Raw genomic sequence first — 23,730 nt, 5'->3', positions numbered from 1 at the left:
AAAGTCACCTGAAAATGAAAACCTCATCTGGACATTTTCATTTTTCACCCGAAACAAATTTACTATTTATTTAAGAACAAGTTAAAATACTCAATAAATGCATTCTATTGCACTTTTAGGCACTTCATTTTTGTGTATAAGTGCAGTGGCTTCATGTAGAGGTCATGTTACTTCATAATAAGAGTCAATTAAAAGAATTCTCTCTGCATAAAGGGAAATATGATTAATTCTACCCTTTGGTTACTGTTATCTTTCTACATGACAAAGATTACAGTGTAAACTGACTTTATCAGTGACAGTAAAGAGTGGAGCATAGGTTAATTGCCTTTAATGGTTGAATAGAACTGTTTAAGACTATAAAACTATTTATTTCTCTCATTTCTGAAGAATGTGAACTGTCTTGTTTTTTAAGGTAAAGCATTGCTCATTGCCACTTTAAAGAACAGAGACAGGGAGAGAGAGAGAGAGAAAAAAGAAATAAGTCTGGATAAAGATGAGAGGAAAAGAGTGTCTACAGGGATTCTTCTTATATAAACAGATTTGACAGCACACCCTTGGAAATTAGTACATTTCTTGAGTGAGAGTAAAAAAATTACTGACTGAATTAATGACTGAATTACTTCCTGGTAAAACATAATCTCACTACTCTTTACTTTATTTCTGCAGTATTCTCTAATATCCATTGAAACCTGTACAGGAAAGTATGAGAGAAAACCCAACGGCTCTTTCAGTACATTATGTTGTGTGCGATTAACTCATTAATGTCAATATATGAGATTTACTTAGGTGCATATCATCGCTGTCCAATGAAAAACATGTATCTCTTTATGATGACTTTACAGTGGCAGGTAAAAATGATATTAACTTTGAATGGAAGTCAATGTAAATGTTAATAATCACAAGTATTTTAGAACATTTATATTGGTCTATTCATCCAGAAGTATTTACACAGTGTACAGAACAGCTACAGGGTTCAAACCATGAAGAAAACAAAAAACACACAAAAAAGGATACATGTTTTTTATTGGGCAGCAGTGATATGTTCTGTTGGCAGTTGATGTTTTTGATGAAACAATTGAAAGAGCAGATAGATGTTAGTTAGCTCTCCTGACCTTTTGCATACTAATTTTAGTTTGAGCTGAAATGTACCACCCCGTCACATACCACTTTGTCACAGTTTACTGTACAAATGGCTTCCATGTCTGAATAAAAAGGATAATATTAATAAGAATTTTATGCCTGGAGTAGACAAATATGCCTGTTGTAGATTTGTCCCTATTTCTCCCAATTTGGTAGTGCCATGTAATCCAACCATTCGTAGCTCCCCTTAACACTAGCAATGCTCCTGACACTTGGAGGGTAAAGACTTAACACATGTCTCTTCTGATACTGCCTCTTTTCTAACTGCTGCCACTGCGACTTTGCCAGGCAGCCGGCTCATTCTGAGAACAGCGCTGGGTCCCCAGCTCCGACACACCAGCTAACCAACCAACACTGCTTTAAGAGTGATGAAGACTTTTTTTTTTGTATGATTTGACGTTTTGTTTCCACTATCGCATTTATATTTCTGTTACTTGTTGTTTCCCACGGCCATGTGTCTGCAGCCTGGTCTCTGGTGAAATGAAAATGTGTGTTGGCTGGTTGGCTAGGGAGAGATTAGTGAGAAGCATAAAGTGGCATATCACTAAATGAGCCAGCAGCAGTGTAACAGTCTCCTGCAGAGCCTTGTAGACTCTGCTGTCCCCAATATAACGAGAGCAAGAAGGGCCATCTGGATATAACACACACACACACGCACACACACAAACATGCATTTATAAATGCACCTGAGAAGGTTTCAGGTACGTGCGCATTTGTGTTTAGAAGGAAGAGGGAGTGTGACAGTGACAGGGCATGTGTGTGTGTTTGTGTGTGCGTGGCAACTGGGGTGTAATGAAGAGAGACAGGACATTTCCTGAGCACCAGAATGGTCGAGCTCGGGGATGTCCCTAGACGCATTTGTCAGAATCAGTGTCGCTGGCGCAGATAATTCAAACAGCAAACACGCTGTAGGGGGAATCTCTGTCACTTTGGCTGGAGATCTGTGTGTGTGTGTGTGTGTGTATTTGTTTGCATTTCTGTTCTGGTATGTTAGTACGTTTTTTGGGGGGAATTCTGCACGCACCAGCCATAGAAGCCTGTCTGTGTGTGTGTGTGTGTGTGTGTGTGTGTGTTACTCTCCAATTATATCTACAAGCTCAAAGCCAGCCGCATTGAGCTGATTTCACTTTAAAGTTTCATCCAAAGAACACACGTCCAAGAGCACGGGAGACTGACATCAATACCTGAAGAACGCTGAGGATTTCTGTGATGAACAAACTGTATAGGAATATGAAACACAGCAATCAGTTAATCACAGCACCTAAAACTCTGGACCTTTATCTTCCCTTAGAAGAACATGGTAATTCACATTCATTATCAGCTTCAGACAGACAGGCCTTGAGTCAATCATTAGAGGCCAAAGCACACCTACCCAACATTCTCTGACACACCAAATGTTTGGGTGATGTTTCAGGCCTCTGTGTGACTGTTGGGAAGTGCAGAATCTCTTCCATTCACACTGTTAAGGGATTTTCTCCCCCATGTTAAACAATGTTCCTGCCCATACAATCTCTTAAAGAAGGTTTCATCATCTACACTGATGGATGTTAGTTATTAGCTGTTCCAGAATATCCTCCTCATTCACACTTTTCCTAAATATCCTCCTCATTCACTCTGTTCCTGAATATCATCCTCATTCACTCTGTTCCTGAATATCCTCCTCATTCACTCTGTTCCTGAATATCCTCCTCATTCACTCTGTTCCTGAATATCATCCTCATTCACTCTGTTCCTGAATATCCTCCTCATTCACTCTGTTCCTGAATATCCTCCTCATTCACTCTGTTCCAGAATATCCTCCTCATTCACTCTGTTCCAGAAGATCATCCTCATTCACTCTGTTCTAGAATGTCCTCCTCATTCACACTTTCCCTAAATATCCTCCTCATTCACTCTGTTCCAGAATATCCTCCTCATTCACTCTGTTCCAGAATATCCTCCTCATTCACTCTGTTCCAGAAGATCATCCTCATTCACTCTGTTCCAGAAGATCATCCTTATTCACTCTGTTCTAGAATATCCTCCTCATTCACTCTGTTCCTGAATATCCTCCTCATTCACTCTGTTCCTGAATATCCTCCTCATTCACTCTGTTCCAGAATATCCTCCTCATTCACTCTGTTCCTGAATATCCTCCTCATTCACTCTGTTCTAGAATATCCTCCTCATTCACTCTGTTCCTGAATATCCTCCTCATTCACACTGTTCCTGAATATCCTCCTCATTCACTCTGTTCCTGAATATCCTCCTCATTCACTCTGTTCCAGAATATCCTCCTCATTCACTCTGTTCCTGAATATCCTCCTCATTCACTCTGTTCCAGAATATCCTCCTCATTCACTCTGTTCCTGAATATCCTCCTCATTCACTCTGTTCCAGAATATCCTCCTCATTCAGACTATTGTTCACTTCTTCAGTTGGTGTTTGTTTGGTCAGTGTCAGTATACGTGATTCTAGTTGGTATTTAAAGTTCTGCATTTGAAGCATTTGAACAGTTCGGACTGTTTTTGAAGGAAACGTCTAACAACTTTATTTAATCTCAGAGGACAGTCAGATCTCTAATTGGCTGGACTAAATCTGTGAGATTCCTTTTTTCTGTAAACAAGTTCAGGTTCCTTTCTCTTTCTTATAATCAGACATACACACACACACACACCCATATACACATACAGCCTCCAGATCTCTCTAGTGATTTAACCTTTGAAGCGGGCTTCTCACCGAGGCAAGTCTGACACAGTTTCTTATGACAAATGCTGACTTCTAAATCCACACGCCCAACCATACTTCACCATTAGAGAACAATTCCAGCAACCTTTTATCCCCAAAACATCTGGGACAGCACACTCCTCATTTATCTAAGAAGACACACACACACCTTTCATCTAAAGTGAGCTGAAAGAATTGAAGTATTAACAAAATAGGCAATTAGGATGTGACAGCAAAGCCCAAGAGATGTCCTTGCAACACAGTACGGAAACATCTGGACTCGACTAATGACCAGCTTAATCCTCTGAAGTTGTCCGGCTTTTCCAGCAAGAGAGGACTACACAGCTAGATAATGAGCATGTAGCTGACGCTCGTGGCAGAAGTGGCCATGGAGAAGTGGCTAGCGAAGCTGACAGGGAGGCAAGCTGTTCAACCCCAGTCATAACAAAGAGCTAATTTTAAACCAGGAGCACATTTCATTACAGCAGGTTAGCTCTTACTTGACAATGCTGTCTGCCATTAATCAATAAACTATATCAGTTACTAATCTGGGTTTGTACTGACACTGTTTGTACAACAGCTCAGCACATCACATCATTATTATATTGTCACTGTCGTCATTTTTTACATATTTTTGACCACTTGACATAATTTGAATCATTTGAATTTCATGATTATTGGACCTAAAGAACTGCTCCAAAACGACCTGAAATAAAATCTTTTTACTTTGACTTCCATTGAAAGGAGAAGGTTTTTCCCTTCTTGGGGAGAGTTGATGATATGCTATTTAAAACTGTGCCATAAAATCATATCTTCAATTTTCTACATTATGATGGCAGCCAAATATCTGCAGACTGGATATTCCACATTTTTCAATAAAGTGGAGGAGGACAATTCCGCTTCTGCCTGTGGCAACAGCAACATACAGCAGCTGTCAGTGAACCGTTCCGTCAAGGGTTACATTTTCCCCATTTTTGCTGTCAGCCACAGTGATGATATAAACCAGGTGTTGAGCTGAAGTCCACACATGCCTGCTGATGTACAACAAAACCCAAAAGATGTACCCCCGCCCATTCAAACTGAAGTTATGTGTGTTTCAGTCCGGACTGCTCTGTAAATGAACCACAATAGCCCTGACAACTTACATATATCAGTTCTAAAGGCATAGTCTATTTAATTCTAAATAATAAACAGAGGTTGGACAATGGACATGTAAAAATGTAACTATTAAAACCAGATGGATATACATTGTTATGAAAAGGTTTGGGCACCCTTGATAGCTTTGATGATTTTTTAAAATAAATCATTGGTTGTTCGGATCAGCAATTTTAAGTTAAATATATCATATAGCAGACAAACACAGTGATATTTGAGAAGTGAAATGAAGTTTATAGGATTTACAGAAAGTGTGCAATAATTATTTAAACAAAATTAGAATTATCAGGGGTGCCCAAACTTTTTCATACCACTGTATCTGTTGATCTGTTGATTACTGGAAATACTGAATAACACATTTTATTGGTAATATGCCAATAATTACTCACTTTCTTGGTCATAATTTAAAAAATAAATTCAGTGGAATGATTGCCAAACCTGGTCCTGGAGTGCCCCCTACCCAGCACATTTTAGTGTTCTCCCTGCTCCCAACATACCTGATCCACCTAATTCCTGAATGAATATCCTCTATAAGTTGGAGGTGTTCCATTAATATGCTGTGCTGTGTTTGGCATTGGTAATTGACCTAATTGTAAAATATTTCTGAAACTTAAAAAAATAAATCCATGTACTCCAAACATTTAGCCTTTACGCTTTACATTTAATAATAATAGAATACCATAGAACAACAATTTTTGGTTTCATTAAGAACCATTTTGTTAAAAGAAATATATGTTTGAAGAACCTTTAAATATTTAAAGACTTTCATCTTTAATTTAAAAGTTCTTCATACTTACAGCACAGCACCTTTATTTTTAAAATATGGTGTAGATTTAGGAGGATTTAAGGTAAGACCAATGTTAAAAAGTTATGGAATTACACTATTACATAACTTTAAATTCAGAACCCTGAAGAAAATCAGTCTAGGACTAGACGTCACCAAGGCTTGCGAAACTGGTCAAGGGACACAGAACTTCAAAACGAAAGGCAAATACGTATTTGCATAATAATTACCCAGCGCAGAGTCATAGTGAGCATTGATCTGAGGATTTGTATGCTTATTTTTATGTAAATCCCTCATGGAGGCTGCCAGAGGATTTAACTATGCCTATCTCTGGAAGAAGAGACGCAGAATACACACCATTGGTAGAGTAAAGTAGTGCATCTGCATGTAAGTGTTGAGGTCAAGAGCTACTTAAAGGAGCACACCAAGTCTGTCATTTTAAATGTGAAAGTGTGGTGCTAGTTTAGAAGCTCAATCTATCTCCTATCCTCTCTCGCTATCTCTCTCTCTGCCCCCCCCCCACCCTCTCTTTCCCCCTCTCTCATGCTCGCTTTTTACAGCACTGCTACCGTTTACAGCACGTCAAGTGTGAGGAATAATTCATATTTGCTGAAGGCATAATCATTAGGCTTCATGGTTATGCCGAGGAATTTATGAGTATGCCTTAGAGAGCTGGGGATGAAGCCAGGCAGAAAACAGAGAGAGAAAACAACCAACAGAGCAGCCGTGCAGGAGGGCTAATACAAATATAGATATATCACAGGCACCAGACTGCGAAGACTGTAGTTAACAGCTTAATCACTGACTGGAATTCATAATACTCAAGGCATCTGCTCTGTCCTTCATGTACTGTATGTCTAGCTACACCCGTGCCCCACATACTGCAGTGAACTCAGAATCCTTAAACCGGGGTGCGGAAGGTGACGGGTCATCTTAGGCCAACGTCATTAAATAATTAGGTAGTTAAACAAAACAATTCAATTTGGAGATTGCAAAAAGACAGTAAGCTCTTAATCAATTGTGAAACCTATTATGGGTATAGCTGGAAGGAATACATGTGCTTTATGAATGACTGCTGTTTAGTGCTTAATGCCTTTCATTACTTAATGCGCTGTGAAGGGATTTCAATAAAATGCCGAGTAATATGTGGGTGCTAGCTTTTAGTCGCTATTTTCAAGCTCAGATTTCATCTACTGTATTCACAGCATCCACTGAGAATAATTTAAGCACAATGCCGGACTCTTTAGTGCAGATTTAGCATAGGGACAGTAGAGGAATTGTTGGCTGATGTCGATATCCAGTTCATTTCGTATACATATCTGCTACCCTCCTGTTGTCCTTGGGGAAGAGTACTGTTATGCTTCCCGTCTCTCCCACTGAAGCCACCAACCCCCAGGACTCCATTTCTCAAGATCCCTCAGGCTCCTACCTCACTACCACATGTTTACCCATAGCCTATTATAAACAGTCCCAGAGTCATAGCTTTACATCACCTGAATAAGGACTTCGCTCACCTGTGTCTTATCCCATGTGTATTCCATGAGTATTTCAACCATGTCTGTTACACGAATCTAGTTAAGGAAAACTGCGTTTAAGGCAACATTCTTAAGCAAGTTTACATAAAAATACTGGCCTGGAGCGCTGCTATTGCTATCTACCTCTCATGAGAATGGTGTAATGCTGCATAACCCAAGCCATATTTGTGTAAAATCCTGTAATATTTCTCTTCCTCATCAGTCCGATCAGGAAATTTACAGCCAAAATATCTGATCAGTTATTGGATGATACTTATCTAACTTAGCCGATCCTGAGAGCCAATCAGATCATATTCACAGGTTAGGAATTATGGCTCTGCATAAGGATTAGAGCTCTTCAACGCTGCAGCTCAACCATGTCCAACTGCTAGATGGAACTATGAAGCTCACACACGTCTGTAGACATCTCTAAAGCCAGTGTGGTACTCCACTCCATGTTTTTTTTAACTCAAACTGAAATATTTGTAGGATGTGTAAAACTAACGTGTCTCGTGGGGGAAGCAGAGTAAAGACTTTTAACACCATTAACCAGATACCTCTCCTGAGAGTACATCATTCAGCCCAGTACAGCAGCAACAGCCTGAGAGCTAAAAGAATCAGATCCAAAGTAATGCCGTTCTTAGCGCTAGATAAGCAGCCCCTTTCATATCTGTTTCCACTTTGAGCTACAAAACATTAACATTAAGTTTGCCTGGACAGGCTAATGTGGAATTGAGCCCCACCCTTGATCAGTATTGCAGAACAGCGATCAGTATTGGCCCCAAAACACTGAACGATACATTGCAACTCTCCACAACTGTAGGGGGAGACCAAGAGCAAAAAAATACCAGCTCTAAAATAATGATGCTTTATTTAAAGCCTGGATTTAAAGAGCACATCCTTTCCTTCTTGTAACAATATTCCCATCAACACTCAAAGTATTTTACTGTTTAAGACATCCACATGGCTTTGCTAATGCAGAGAATTACTATTCAAATCTCAGCCAGTCTTATTAATGGTGCTCAAGAGCACTGGTTAGGCACTCTTCCAGCCACTGCCTATACGTGGATGTGTCATTTTAAGAACAGACAAATTATAGTACTGATAGTCCATTTAGGGGCAATTAGTGAAGAAATATGACATGTTAACATGGTCAATTATCAGCCAAGAAGAGCGGAAGGCATGGGAGAGAGAGGCTTGCTTGAAGATAAAAAGAGATAGATGTGCAGAGCAGACCGGAGGAGAAATGCAAGAGGGAGAGAGAGACAGAGGGAAAGAGAAATTAAAAGGGCTGTCAAAGTTTTCCTGATTTACAAGGCTAGGCTAGGTTACCCACCATGCACTGCGCCTTGAGTGCCTCAGCAATTAGACTACTGCTATGGCAACCAGCCACCTAGCCTGCCCGGCTTTTCAATTTATTAGTGAGAGAACGAGGGAGGAAGAGAGAAAAGGAAAGGGGGGGGTGCCTTGACAACCCCAGTGTCTACTAATAATATAACCAATAGCTAAACTACACAAAGTCATCTGAATAAAGGCCTGATATTATCCTATCCAGTGGAGAGTGAAGTGTGAGTGTGTGTCGATTAATATTTCATTGTAAAGGAATAGAAGAAACAGGCCGAATGTTCAAAGCGTGTATGAATTCCATCAATCATCCCTAAGCCCTGATGAAAATGTTCCCTTCTTTTCTGCAAATGACTAATCAATCCCGCCTGAAGACCATATGCTGAAATCATCTTAATTCCACACGAGCCGGGGGATCAATGAGGAATCTAACAAAACCTGAGCAAGCTGAGCATCTGTTTCTGGCTTTTCATCTATCTCTCTCTCTCTCTCTTCCTGTCTCTTTTTCTTTCTTTTTTCTCTGTCGCTCTCTTTCTCCTCACCCTTTGGCTGATTTCCTTCTCTTTTCCAGTCATCTTCTATCTGATGTCCCCGTGGAGGAGAAGCCCTGATGTGGAACTGACAGGAACATTGAGTGCTTACACAACTTGCCGTGAATTTGAATACAAACACTTACCTTCACACGTATAAATTCATGCTCTTTAACAGTGTCATTTTGCCAGATTTCACACTCTTTCCCCCTGGTGTATCATGCATGTCAAAAAAAAACAAAAAAACCTGGAAGTTATTTATTTACTATTCCCTTATGATGTCACTGCACAGAAGACTCCTCCTTCCTTACAGTTCCAGCTTAAAGGAATATTCCAGCAATTCTCAGTCTAATATGATTAAAGCAACATTATGCAGTAATTTTACTTAAAAAAAAAACCCAAAACAACCAGCTCTGGCTCCGAGTGGTCCAGTGGACTATGGTTCTACCACTATGACTCAAGGATCATTGGTTTGAATCCTGGGTCATGCTGCCTGCCATCAGCAGCCGGAGCCAGAGAGAGCACAATTGGCCTTGCTCTCTTGACATGGGTAGATAGCTCACTTTCTTCCTACACATCATTTCAGTGTGATGCTGGTTAGTACAGACGGCAGTGTGTTGACATTATATTGGCAATAGCTGGTTTTGCTTGTGTCAAAGGAGGCATGTGTCAGTCCTCACCCTCCCAGTGTCGGGGGCAGTACATATGCTAATAAGTGAGAAACCCACAAATGAGTGGGTTTCAAATCTAATCAAAATCATGTTGATGCTCTACTGCTCCTCCACTGCTCCACTGTCATTGCCACTGTCAACAAATGCATGTTTATAGCTGTCCGCAAGCGTTATTTATATTTACAGCAGTGGTGTAAAAATTAAAAATGACACTCCCCAACTGTAGGAGGAGCCCAGGAGCAAAATAAGTGCAATTCTCACATAATGCTGCTTTAAAGAAATATTTCAGCACTATTCCAACCACCAATATCTATCCACCACTTCTGTATGGCGTATGGTCAACCACATCGGCAGTCATTTTTATGCTTTTCCCTCTACCTAGTAAGAGAAACGAAACCCTGCTCACTTAAAACGCACATGCTGTTGAAGCCAGTTGAAAAATACATACTGGATCAGACTGCTCCCTTATGAGCCACCTCCTCAATCTTCAGCATTACTCTTGGCCTAGTTATATCTCTTTTTCTTTTTTCCCCACACACACCATATCTACAGACTAATTTTGAAAGACAGCCATTAAACCTCTCCCCTCCGACTGTATCAACAAGCCTGTAATCACCATTCTGTGGTTAGCGTTGTCATGGCAGCCCACGTTCATTACTGGCGATTGGCTTGCGCCCGTGGTCCCCTCGCTCCCTGCCTGGATTATTTAGCCCATCATTAAAAGGTGTTGTTTGTATGAAAACAAGACTCTGCGCTTGTGTTTGTGCCTGTGTGTGGAGGTGTGTGTGTGACAGTGCGTGTGTGTGTTGATGTAATTAGGAAGAAGAATGCAGGCGAATTTAAAGCTTGTGGTTGGGTTCTGTACTTGCTGGCTGGGTTGAGAGACTTGCACAGGAAGGTTTTGCTATGAATACACACAGTAAACAAATACAGTGTATTGTACACAGTATTGCATACTGTAGTCATCATGCAAAAAATCATGTAACTCATTTTTCACACCTGCCCTTTACATTTACATAATGAATGGACAAATGGAAACAGTCCAAAAGGACTAAATACACAAAGAACACATTTTAAATTTAATACTTTTTTTTATTCTACTGTAAAGTTGATCATTTGTAGATTTGGATTTCGTATGAGGTTGATAATGGTATTACCCTTATTATGACCCCGATATTTCTAATAATAGTATAACAATGCACAAAATTTTAGATTTTCTATTATTCTATTCTGAGTTTTTTTTTTATATTTGATGTTTTAACTTCAGACAATAAGATTTAAAAAGTATGATTTTATAAAATAGTGTGACAAAGCTTGATTATGTATATTTATATTATTATATATAATTATATATTATTGTGTTTTTCTTGAAAAACAGTAAATAAGATACCCTCAGAAGAGACAACCGGGTGTACCGGTGATGCAGTTTTAAATGTCAACACTGTTTTGACCATTTTTGCTGCACTAAGGTGCTGTACTAAGTGCATCCCCCTTCTACTCTGCTTAGCTTTGTGCAATTTTAAGCAAAAGTTTAAGGAATTATGTTGTAATAGGGAGAACAGCATCTCTATCATTGCCACTTTGCGCCAGCACGCCAACTACTGCACTATGTAAATTTGGTGACGCATGCTCAAGACCACATCCCAAGTCATATTTGTGTAAGCCTGTAATATTACTCCAGTATGTCAGTCCACATGCTCCTCTCACTTCAGACGCTGGGTCTGGATGTCTCAGTGTGTCCACAAATTCATGGCTGTACATGAGGGGGACCTCAAAGCATAATTTGTATTGACAGCAGAGGTGTTAAAGAGAATTACACTAGGGGGAGCCCAGGAGCAAAGAATACCAATTCTAGCATAATGCTGCTTTTACCTTCTTCGGTATGGATATAATGGCATATAGTGCTTATCCTCTACTCTTATCCTTACCTGCCACCAACTGCAGACTTCTCCTGCCAACCACCTGTTATTTTCACAGACTGTAGACCATATAACCAGTCTCTACGCCTGCTACCACTTCCTATAAAACCGCTCTATTATGTAATCATACATAATCGATTTAATATGCAGCTCTCCAAATAACCTCTCACACACACACACATACACACACACATTGACTGCTGTAATTCCCTCCATACTGTAACACCACCACAGCTCCTCCTCTGTCATCTTAGTGGCTTTCAGAACTGCTCTACACACCGTTAAATCGTCTGGATGTGTGTGTGTGTGTGTGTGTGTGTGTGTATTAGTGTGTGTGAGTGTGGAATGATTCAACTCAACAGGGATGCTGCCTAAGGCATTCCCATTCTCTCTCTCTCTCTCTCTCTCTCTCTCTCTCTTTCTCTGCCTTTCTCAATTCTCTCTGTTTCTCTTTCTCTGTCTCTCTCACACACACACACACACATGCCACACACACATGTGCACACACAGATTTACTCCCAACATCCGTCACTCTGAGAAGTGCCACAGGAAATAGAATCAAATAATGGTGACCAGAGAGAATTGCAATTTGCCACGTCACATTTGCCAGCTGAGAGAATTTGCAACCCCCTCATTCTCTCTCTCTCTCTCTCTCTCTCTCTCTCTCTCTCTCTCTCTCTCTCTACCTCTCGCTTGCTCTCTCTCTCTCTGTCTCGGATCTACCACTTTTTTCTGTTCTTCCTCTCACTTTTGACCCCTCTTTCAATGATCATCTCTTTCTCTATCTGACTGTCTACCTCTGTCCTTTTCTCCATTTGCCTTTCTCTCTCTCTCTCTCTCTCTCCCTGTTCATCTCTTTTTATCACCCCATCTGTCTTTTCTCTCTCTTTCTCTCTTTCTCTTTGCCTTTCTGTCTCTCTCTCTCTCTGACTCTTTCTCTCCACCCTCCTCTCTCTCTCTCTCTCTGACTCTTTCTCTCCACCCTCCTCTCTCTCTCTCTCTCTCTCTCTCTCTCTCTCTCTCTCTCTCTCTCTCTCTCTCCATCCATCCTAAAAAAGTAATGTTGATGACATATGAAATGCTAATGCTTGCAAAGCTTGATGGAGAATAAACCAAAAATTACACCATCTGGATGTGAATATTGATCATCTTCTCTTGAACCTTTAAACTCACGTTTTGCATATCTGTCCGTACAGCATATGATGCAAGTTATAAACATAGCCCTACAAAATCCTATGCCAGATCCTCGGATCTAACAGAGAGATAAGGGATAAATGACCAGCTGTCGACTGTGTTTCATCATCAAGGTGTACATCGCTCTTATAAATAAAGGTGCCAAAAAGGGTTCTTTGCAGTGTTGCCATAGAAGAACCTTTCACTGGCCGGTTCTTGAAGATACACTTCTGCAAATAAGATGCAAGTGTGAAAAACTTCCACTATGCCAATGCCTAGGCCTATAAATTACAGATATTTTGTTGAACCATACATTCCAGGACCAGTAAGGAATTATGTTTTTCAAGAGTGAGTGAGGATACTTGTGGAACATCAAGGAACTTTGAAAAATGCACTGCAGCCATTCAGTGCCAACGCAGCAAGCACTGTCCTGCTGACTAGTAATGCTTTCTTATTATCTAAATACTGGCTAACGCAGGAGAGACTGGAGCTGGATCTGAATTGCTGGTCAGTGAAGATATAAGAGCTTCTGGCCACATGTAAAAGTGAGTGTGTTTGAGGACAGTAAATTTGAGATGATTTCTGAGAAATGTGACAGCTGGATTCTAAATATTACTCCAGTTTGCCATTAAATAGGCCATGAATTGTTTACATAAGAGTATGAAAGGCTGGAGGAAGAGCTTTCTAAACCAGGACAAGCCCCAAGCCTGTGTTGCTTTCGTCCAATCTCGGGCATCTGCTTCGGCCGCTGGCCACCGTCTCTCCCAGCCCTTCTGGATTTGTTTAACAAACCCGGCAATAGATCTCGCTTTCTCTCTCTCTCAATTTCTCTCAGTCTTTCTCTCTCTCTCTCATTCTTTCTCTCAACCAATGCAAACAATTTGCATTGTAAATGATCCTCCATAAACGTTGGAAGTAGAGGAGGGACCTGAGGACAAAACAAAAGGAGACAGCGTCCTGTGCTTATCTGCGGCAATATCCAGCAGTATAGTCCCTAAGCAAGCTTTATCTTTTCAAGCCAGGCTGAGGGAGGGAGGATGTTGGAGTGAGCGAGAGCGAGAGAGGGATGAGACGGAGTATGAAAGAGACAGAAAGACTTAGTCACACCATTCCTCTAAGTAATGCGGTCGAAGTGAGCACTGCACAGCTCAGTAATATTATTTCTGGTAGACCAGGAAGAAGGCCCCAGCGGCTCTGCTGGGACAGGAAGAGTGCTTATACAGAGCGAAAATATTTGTTACCTGGAACTCAATGCCATAATTCTCCCTGCAGAAGTCCCTCAGTTTGGGGTAGACGTGTTCTTTCAGGGCGTTTCTCTCTGCTTCTGTATCTGCAACCAAAGACACACAACACAGAAACAAAGGGCCTCTTTTAGTCGAGCAAAGCAGCAGTGTTATCCAAGGTGACACTTCTTTACCTCATGTAGCTTTCTGTTGGCTTTTGATCATCTTTCGACCATGTGATGAACTCCGAGTCGAAACCTGCTGGTTTACGCTCCTATGATCTTCCTCATCCACTCTTTCATCGTTTGTTTGTCAAATGTGTGTTTACGCATCGACATCATCACACGTAACGCATCAGCCATCGGCTCAGATACAGTCAGGCCACTGACTCATAAGAGTCATGAGGGAGGCATAAGGCACAGACATGTGAGTTTGCAGGAATAGTGTGCAGACCCGCTGGTTAAATGCATATTACAGTACACTGCCTATTGTGCACTTCTTATTTTTAACAAGAAATGAATAGTGTGATAAGCAGCATTCGATTACATAACGTTAGATAAACGTGTAGACAGATTACCAGTGTTTTCCATCTGTGTGCTGTGAGAAGATTACATCAGAGCCGCTCAGCAAATGCCACATCTAGAATCAACTCCAGCTCTTTTGTTAGGTCTCCTTCCTAAGAGGAGGGCTAATAATGCTACATCACGTGACTGGCCAAAGAACAATGAACAGCTAACTGTCCATTTATATCTGGTGCCCTGAAACGGGACATTGTGTACAAGACTGCATGTTACTGCTGTAGGGTTCATCCCATATAAAGATAAATGCTCTCAAAATACAGTGAACAGTGTCTAATGTATTCTCAGGAGAACTGCTTTACGTGGCTTGATGTGGTTACACCAAGCGGATGTTGCATTTTGATCATCCTTCTAGTTTCTAGTTTGTGTTTATCTAACAAAACCTATGTTATTAATAATACACAAACTATAGAGGCTTTCAACAATAATTTTTGTTATCTCTGACTTTTTGACATAATGTCAATCTGACAGTTCTTTACATTGTGTCATTATTTCATGATGAAATAATGCTGCCTGCCATCAGCAGCCAGAGCCTGAGAGAGCACAACTGGCCTTGCTCTCTCCGCATGGGTAGCTGGTTCTCTCAGTCCCTACATCATGCCAGTGGGATGCTGGCCGGCAAGGGCACTTTCACAACAGGTGAGCAAATCACAGGCACCTAAAGCTTATTTATGCTCATAAAGCGCCTATCTCACAATTTACAGGAATTAAGGAATCTGCTGCCAGATATCATGGGCGGAGGTCTAGTGGAGTCCATGCTGAATGGTCAGGTCTGTTGTGGTGGCACAAGTGGAACCTGCTCAATATTTAGCAGGAGGTGTTTAACTGTGTTGCTCTCAGTATCTAAAGGATTTTAGTTTCATCACTGAGGAGTAGAAGAGTCTGGAATGTTATTAACGATAATGATAACAATAATTATTTATGTTTTTAAGTCTTGTGTACATTTCATCTTTCTTCTCTATATGTTTGTTCAATTAACTGGAGAGCTGGAGACCTCTATCGCCTCATCGACCCCTCCACCCCCTCTTTCTCACTCTAGCACACAGTCTTCACCTGGACTATTCTCAGTAGAGTGGACACAAGAACACCAAGCACCATCAGGGAGACACAACATGTTATTGCATTGTTAAAGAAGCCAAGATACGATATGAACCCCTCATATATTACTAAGCTTCAGTCACACTGGGACTATTACAGCACCCACACGCAATTGATTTATGCCTCAGAAAGCCTACAGGAGAATGAAAATGTCATAAATAATGATCATATTAATCTACCAAGAAAAAAAATCCAGCCTATTTAGAAGGATGTGCAGACAAGGCTACAATTTAGAAAATGAGTCTGCAGTTTTAATATCAAATGGATGCTTGTTTGTTTATCTGATTCCAATCAACAAATAACTGTCCGGGGGCAAGACTGCCTCCACAAATGGCAAAAAGAGCAACGTTCACCTAAGATCAAATGAAAACAAATACAACTTAAAATGTGAAAAGCACTTTAGCAGGCTCTAGAGGATGTAGCCTTTCCAGTGTGTGCTGAAGTATGTCTGAGACCAGGTCAATTTGGTTCTGTGCATGCACTATATGTCCTGTATGCACTATACATATGTGGACACACCTTCTAATGAATGCATTCAACTACTTTAAGTTGCCCAGATATACACATGCACACACACACTTACACACACCTTGTCCAGTCCCTGTAGAGAAGTCTAGCTAGAATAGCAGTCTCTAGAGCAGGTAAACGTGAACCTACTGGCACCATGAAGTTAAGAATGGCTTTTCCTGTTAAATTGCCATGCTGAAGATGGCTGGAGATGTTTTTTGCATGACAGCAACATACACACACTCCCACATAACTCTTATTTGCTGTCCCACAGGTGAAAGGCCTGATGATTTGTTGCATTGCTTTTTCAGGGAAGGTGTAAATGTGCCACTCCACACACACTGCAATCTCGCAACAGGTTAACAGGCATATCCGCTCGCATCCTCTCTAACACTCACTATCGCTCTCTCTCTGACAATACATCTATCAACTACAGTATCTGCTACTCCTCCTATCTCTTTCACTCATGCACACACACACACATAAACACACACAGTCCCTGGCAGCAGACTGGAGCCTGAATTGGCTGGAGCTGTAGCTTTCACTCTGACTTTATGGATCTCACGGCTTAAACGCTTGACATGATTAATGGCGATTGGTTGTAAAACAGGCGGCAGAAAAAAGGAGCGAAAACTGGTGAGATCATTCCTGTGAGTGAGAGGGGGGCGAGAGAGGGAGAAAGATGGAGAGAGAGAGAGAGAGAGAGAGAGAGAGAGAGGGAGAGGGAGAGAGAAAGAGAGAGAGGTAGAGATAGTAGCTGGGCAGAGAGAAAGAGAGAGCGAGAGAGTAGCTGAGTAGAGAGAGAGAGAGAGAGAGAGAGAGAGAGAGAGAGAGAGCAGTGCCAATAAAGCATTATTGAACTAGATTGGATTGAATGGGGGAGGGAGAGGGTTAGCCAGGCGGAGGAGGGAGGGAAGGGCAGCAGAGAAATAAAATAAATGAACGAGACTTTCAATTTCTCCCATAAAGCCCTGTAGCCTCATTCAAGCTTCAAAAGACTGCCATTAAACATCTTTTCAGTCTCATGGGATGGAGGAGAATCGAATGAAATAAAGCAGTCCTTTACTGAACACTTTTAGGGACCACTCTATGAGATTCTCTCAGAGGCCTCAACGGAGCCGCTAACCATCATACAGTAACACAGTGTGAAGTAGAGGCCTTTCAACGGTTCTCACCTGTTTTCCACTGCAAACACCAACATGCTGCAAGGTCATATAAAGGAAACACTTACGTGACAGATCTCTTTAGATTACACGCTCAAAAAGAAAGGTGCTTCTTTGGTGGTTCTTTGAGTGATGCCATAGAAGAACCATGTTTGTGTACATGTGAAGAACCTTATATAAAGTAAAGCACCTTTAAAGGGTTCTTCACACTCACATTTACTATATTGACAGTCACTATTTTATTACTTTTACCATCAATTGATTTTTACTTATGATAATGAAATTATTATTGAGTGCTGTTGATTCTCCTAAGACGGTGGTTCTCAAACCAGTCCTTTTGGAGCCTCAGATGGTCCAGCATTTTGGTCTGCCCCTATGTTATGTGAATTAAAACAATCAGAACAATCTGAACCATCTAGGGGTTCCCAAAGACTGGCCTAACTCTTTAACAATGCCAGGACCCACCAGTAGGTCCAATCCTTTATGACACATTTATTTACCTTAAGATCAAAATACTTTAAGAATGTAGTCACTGTAGTAACAAAATAATAAGCCTCAGGGTTTTGTATAGTTGGAAAGGGATTAACTGGACTATTGCCCCTAAAAGACAGCCCAGCTCAAGACACTTTAAAGAAATTTGTTGAAGCATCTGCAATTCCAAAGCGTGGTCATTTCTCTTCAGTTATTTTTTTTAATGTACCACCCCAGAAAACAGACAACTACAGAAATTGTCCAATTATTTGGCATCCAATTCATTTATTTAGTATTTAAGGTTGTTCTTGGATGTATAAATAGTATATGACTTGTGTTGGGGTGAAAAATGCTGAAATGCCATCAGTTTCAGAATAAAAAAATGCTGATTATAGTATAGTTTTAATACTGTAGCTAAAACTATGTCATTATTCCTCCCAAATTAGCTTTTAGCATTGCCCACATGTCCCAGTTTCTGATGTGTGTTTAGCTCCAGTTTGGTAGTTGATAGATGAGGTAGTGTAGTTTGTTTTTGAGAAGGTGGACAATGGAGAGAAGAGATGATAAAAGCCACTTGGCTACTGTTAGCTATTAGCCTGTTTGCTCCCCCCTGCTTTCTCTGCGTTGTATATGTTGTATATTTGAGTTGAGCCCCCCTTCTGCGGATACTGGTCATGAGGACTGGTTCGCGTAGCAACCCATATGTCCATAACTAGCAGAATCTGGTGGTGCTGTAAGGCACCAACAACAAAATATTCTCCTGCCATCATCGCCAAACTCTGGTTATTCAGCTAAGATCTACACACCTCAGTTTACCAATCATGACAAATACAGTGGTGCTGCAAGACCGCAAAAGATGACCATTTATTTTTTTTAAGAAAAACAAAATCAGTTCTCATAAAATTCTGAGCACCCTTGGTTGCCCAAGAGAGAGAGAGAGAGAGAGGGAGGGAGACAGGGGAGCCAAACAAGCGTGTAAATGTTATTACTCCAGTTTCCTCAAAGCCACCGTTTCAACTTCCACCACGGCTCTGCAGCTGCTACCCTTCTTACACACAGCCGAGGCAGCAAATCACACTGAAGCATTACTGAGCCACAGCATGGATAAGGATCACGGTAACAGAGAAAGGAGTTTCACAGTAAATTGATAATTAGCAAGGAAGATTGTAACAGGTTGTTATGACCAAGGGTCTCTAAATAGCCCTCAGGGACCACAGCTTATGCATATTTTGGTCCCTCTCTAGGGTTAACAATTAGTCAACAAAAGCAAGTATTCGTTGAGGACCTTCTTAATGGAAAAAGGGGGAGCTTCTGCCATTTCTTTGAGAACAAAAGCACTCTATCTAGTTCAGGAAATACAGTAAACTACAAAAGCCAGAGACTACCCTTTCATTTATTTCATTTTCAGTCAAAGCAGCCATGTCCATTTTCCAGTTTCCAAAAGAAAAGCAGAAAACACATAATTAACTGAAAAATTACACCAGAGACTCATCCCAGCAGGCACTGGACATCAATTTAATGTCAGAAAAATAATGAAATCTAACGTTAGACTGACATTAAATTTAGTTAAAATGAAATTGATAAAAAACAGACATTACATTTTGGTTCCCTGGGCCCTGAGTGGTCCAGCAGAATGCCACTACAACCCTAGGATTGCTGGTCTGAATCCCGGGTCATGCTCCCAGCCCAGTCAATTGGTCTTTCTCTCTACAGATGGGTAGATGGCTCTCTCACTACATCAATTCAATTCAGTATGATGATGGACAGCTCTGTGTCTGCTATATGATGCACCTAGCACTTCCCTCCGAGGATGTTGGTTACCTGGTGACGTTGAGTCGGCGGCAGTTTTGAAATGAGGCAGCGGCTGGTCGTGCATGTGTAAAAGGAGGCATGCAGCAGTCCTCACCATCCCACTGTCGGGAGCATTACATGTGATGGGGGAGAGCACTAACGACTGGGCTGGGTAATTGGCCAACTAAAGTTGGGGAAGGAAATTGGGTAAAAAGAAAAAAAAGGTCATTTTACACCAACAAATGATCAATAATGATGTTAGAATGTCATGTTGAGTGGACATTAAGACTGACATTCACCAAACGTTGGGTTTTGTTCGCCATATCTCACAAGTAAATGCCGTTGCCATTTGATATGTTGCATTTTGGCTTCCGAACTTTGCATTAGACATTGCCAACAGGTGACACTTTGCTCTCCTGACGTCGTACCTTGGTGGCCTGTGGTGGGATCATTCAGTATTTAGTGTTTCCATTCTTTACACTCTTTATTACGGTTGCTGCTTTCTTCAGGTGATTGCCTTTCAGTTTTTCTGCAGAAATCTGCAGTGAGATTTCTTCACATCACCAAAAGCCAATTTTAGAATTTGGAGCATTTGTTACTTCTCACCAGTGTTTTCAGTGCTCCAAAACACATTCAATAATGTTGAGGTCTGGACTTAGAATCCAGAACTTTTGCAAAATGTTCTTCTTGTTTTATTTTACTCAGAAGGGCTTCTTGATCAGCTCTACATCCTCTCAGGCCCAGAGCGCTGAGTCACTTTCTCACAGTGGAATGGATGGACAGATGGATTTTTCTGATCTGAAGAGAGAGTGGAGTTTGATTTCTCCTCTCTCTCTCTCTCTCTCTCTCTCTCTCAAAGATGAAAGCTTTAAGAGGTGTTTATCTGATTTTGGTGCTCTACCAAGTCTTTCACTGGTCCAATTTTCTCTGTATGTTTTTTCAACTCCAGTTTTGGAAACTTCAGTTTATTACTTTTCCTTTGACTTTTCCCCTTTTCACACTAGTGGATTATCTTCTTATCTAATTATTAGATCCTATTAATTAGATCCTATTAGAAATTATTAGATCCTATTAAAAATGAATACATTTTAATTAGTTAGTTAGTGAAATAAACAATAGGTCGCTATATTTGGTCTTTCTCTCAGATTATGATACTGTACAGGAAGCAGAAGGCATAATTCCTAGGTTAGTCAATACATTACATTCTAGCCTATACATGAATTAAATAACTAGCATTAGTTGCAGCCTTACTTCACACACACTGGGAGCAGGCACTCACCATTCAGCAGCCTTTGGTGGGCTTTAATGTGTTTGAAATTAAAACACAACAAAAGCGCCCGGTGGTGTGTTTGACAGAATGTTTGAAAATTTAACTGAATATAAATGTGGACCGGCTTCAGGTCTCGAGGGTTGAGCTGAGAACCTGTGTATTATATGTATTACGTGTTGTGTATGTGTGTGGCGACTTCCAATCCCTCAGTGGCTGAATTTTTGATGAATTAATTGCACCCTCTAGTGCCCAAGCGGGATGAGCATTGAATAGAGAGCGAAAGACAAGAACACAACAAAACGTGGGAGGAAAGACCAATCTGCGGACCATTTAATATTCACACGCACAACAACACGTGGTGTACATATTAACACCCTGCAGCACAGCTTCACCCAGCCCTCGCTCTTTTTTCCATTCAGCTCTCTAATCCTCTCCACAGAGCTCTTCCTGGAGATGTCCACTGCTCCAGGACAGAGTCCATCTAGTCTCTATAACTGCTGGAGAGAAGATCTTCTGCTGCTTAGCAGGGGGGGACTTAATCTGACCATCTGCTACACTCTTACAAATAGGGGGCAAAAATGGTTTCTTGGAAAAATGCCATAGAATAACCACTATTTCTTCCCTAAAGAACCTTTCAAAAGTCAGTGGAAGGGAGTTTTGAATTGGCGTGCTAAATTTTAAGCAGCATAGATGTGACATATGCATATTATATATTTTATTCTTACATACACATAATATTGTTAAAAGTTCTACAGGTACTACAGTGAAGCACTTTTGGATAAGAGCGTCTGCTAAATGCCATAAATGTAAATGTAATGTAAGACTGACAGCCTTCCATTCACATTCCCAGCCTGTTACAGCTAACAGAATTGCTAGTCTATTAATTAAAATAATTTAGGAAGATTTAGAAAGGACGACTCTGGAGTGGTGGTGCACTGTTCTACTGTGCAGTGAGATAGAACTAGATAACTCACTAGATAAACTAAAAGAACACAGGGAAAGAGTTTTCTCAATGACAATGTAATCACACCTTCTGTAAAAAAAGCAGATTATTAAAGAGGACGGCTTTTGCCTTAAAATAATGATCCTAAACACACCCAATGGGTTTTGAATGCACTGCCTCAAGAGGTGCAAGTTTTTTGGCTTTCATAGTCCTCAGTCTCTAGCAGAAGATCCTTTACATCCTGGATGTTGTGAGGTGGGCCCTCAATAGATCACATCAGTGAGCCTTATGTGCAATTCACCAATTGTCCTTTTTTAGGCCAAATGTCCTTTTTTGGTAGGTACTGACCACTGCATACCAAGAAAAAACCCTCAAGACCTTGGAGATGCTCTCAATCAGACTATCATAATTTATAGCTATCACAGCATTACAGCTATGCCCATTTTTTCCTGCCTTTAACACACACACACACTTGTTGCCTAATATATCCGTCCCTGGAGAGATACCACTGTAGATGAAGATAATTAATGTTTTCCTCTTCGCCTGTCAGGAGTACTAATGTTATGGCTGATCGATGTATAATAGCATGATAATGCCCTTTTAAAGAGCAATGGACTTGTAATGATTAAGAATATTCAGACATTGGAATTGGAGTATAAAATGCTTAAACATCCGAAATAAATGAAGCATAAATTAAATAAACCCACTGTTTTTCAACAAAGTCGACATTCCAGCTCATGGGCCCTCCTCGCTAATGGGCTCTCCTTGCTAAGTAAATACTGAGGTCAGGTAATATTGAGGTCTGCAAAAATTATTGAGGTCATGTCCATATATTGTACGATAAGTCGATAATATAATTATCGTGACAGGCCCAGAACCTTCACATGCCAATTAACCTTCCCTACCAGTTAAAGATTTTTTCTAGAATTGTGTGTGTAATATATCCCTGTTTTGGTTCATTGCATGTACGTGTATGTGGAGCAAGTCGGAATGGGTTTAACTACAGAAATGTGTGAGGAAAACTGGCCATCTGTGAAAGAAATAGGCCACATTCACACTGTTATTTTTGCTGTGTTGCCGAGCTTTTCAGCAGGCTGGCCCAAAATACCAGAATCAGAAAATCTCTACATTCACATTCATAATAACTCATTTAACAGATGCACTTATTCAGAGACACTTACAGAAATGTGAGGATAACAGCGTAAGGCGAACAGATCCAAAGAACCCAGAGAACCTGCGAAGATTTATGACCTACGTCTCTACCTCTGCATTTTTGATGCGGGCGTTTGCCATTTTGATCAAAGACCTTTCCTGGGTTTCCTGACGCTTTCTGACACAGTCTAAGGTGACAGTCTTGGATGATGGTGGAAAGCAGCGGTGTCAAAAAGGACCTTACGGGCACCAGTGCAGTGTCTGAAAATGACCTTGAATGAATGTAATTTGCTTGTTTACTCACTTATTGCTATGTCTCATCCAAGCCGGTGCTGTAATTTAGGCTAATGGTTGAAGTATATTATTAAGGTATCATAGCTACCCATGAGTCATGGGTGTTACGTTATGTAAGCAGTGCTATAAAGACTCCAAAATTACATTACAGGGCCCGGTCACCCTTTACAGGCCCCAGTGCAATGGCCCCGCCTGCACTGCTGGTAGTTACACCAGTGCTGTGAAGGTGAATCGAGGTTGTGCTACAGTGCCATGCACTCAGCTTGCAGTGCAGCGTTGAGGCACTGCTGATCTACGGAAATGT

The 23,730-nt window shown here is 40.9% G+C and overlaps 1 protein-coding gene across 3 annotated transcripts in view; it reads right to left on the bottom strand.

The window, feature by feature from the left end:
- nwd2 (NACHT and WD repeat domain containing 2) overlaps nt 1-23,730 on the bottom strand; it is a 61,636-nt gene that overhangs the window by 32,717 nt on the left and 5,189 nt on the right. For 2 of the 3 annotated variants that reach the window (XM_072687583.1, XM_072687582.1), the window contains exon 3: nt 14,178-14,266. In XM_072687583.1, the coding sequence (XP_072543684.1) occupies nt 14,178-14,266 (89 nt within the window). Of the gene's footprint in view, nt 1-14,177; nt 14,267-19,797; nt 19,876-23,730 lie in introns of those variants that run through there. The other variant, XM_072687584.1, reaches the window with a different exon arrangement.

This window comes from Salminus brasiliensis, chromosome 9 (assembly GCF_030463535.1).
Source record: "Salminus brasiliensis chromosome 9, fSalBra1.hap2, whole genome shotgun sequence".
NCBI lineage: Eukaryota > Metazoa > Chordata > Actinopteri > Characiformes > Bryconidae > Salminus > Salminus brasiliensis.
Note: the sequence above shows the minus strand (reverse complement) of the source record. Positions and strands in the feature narration are given on the sequence as shown.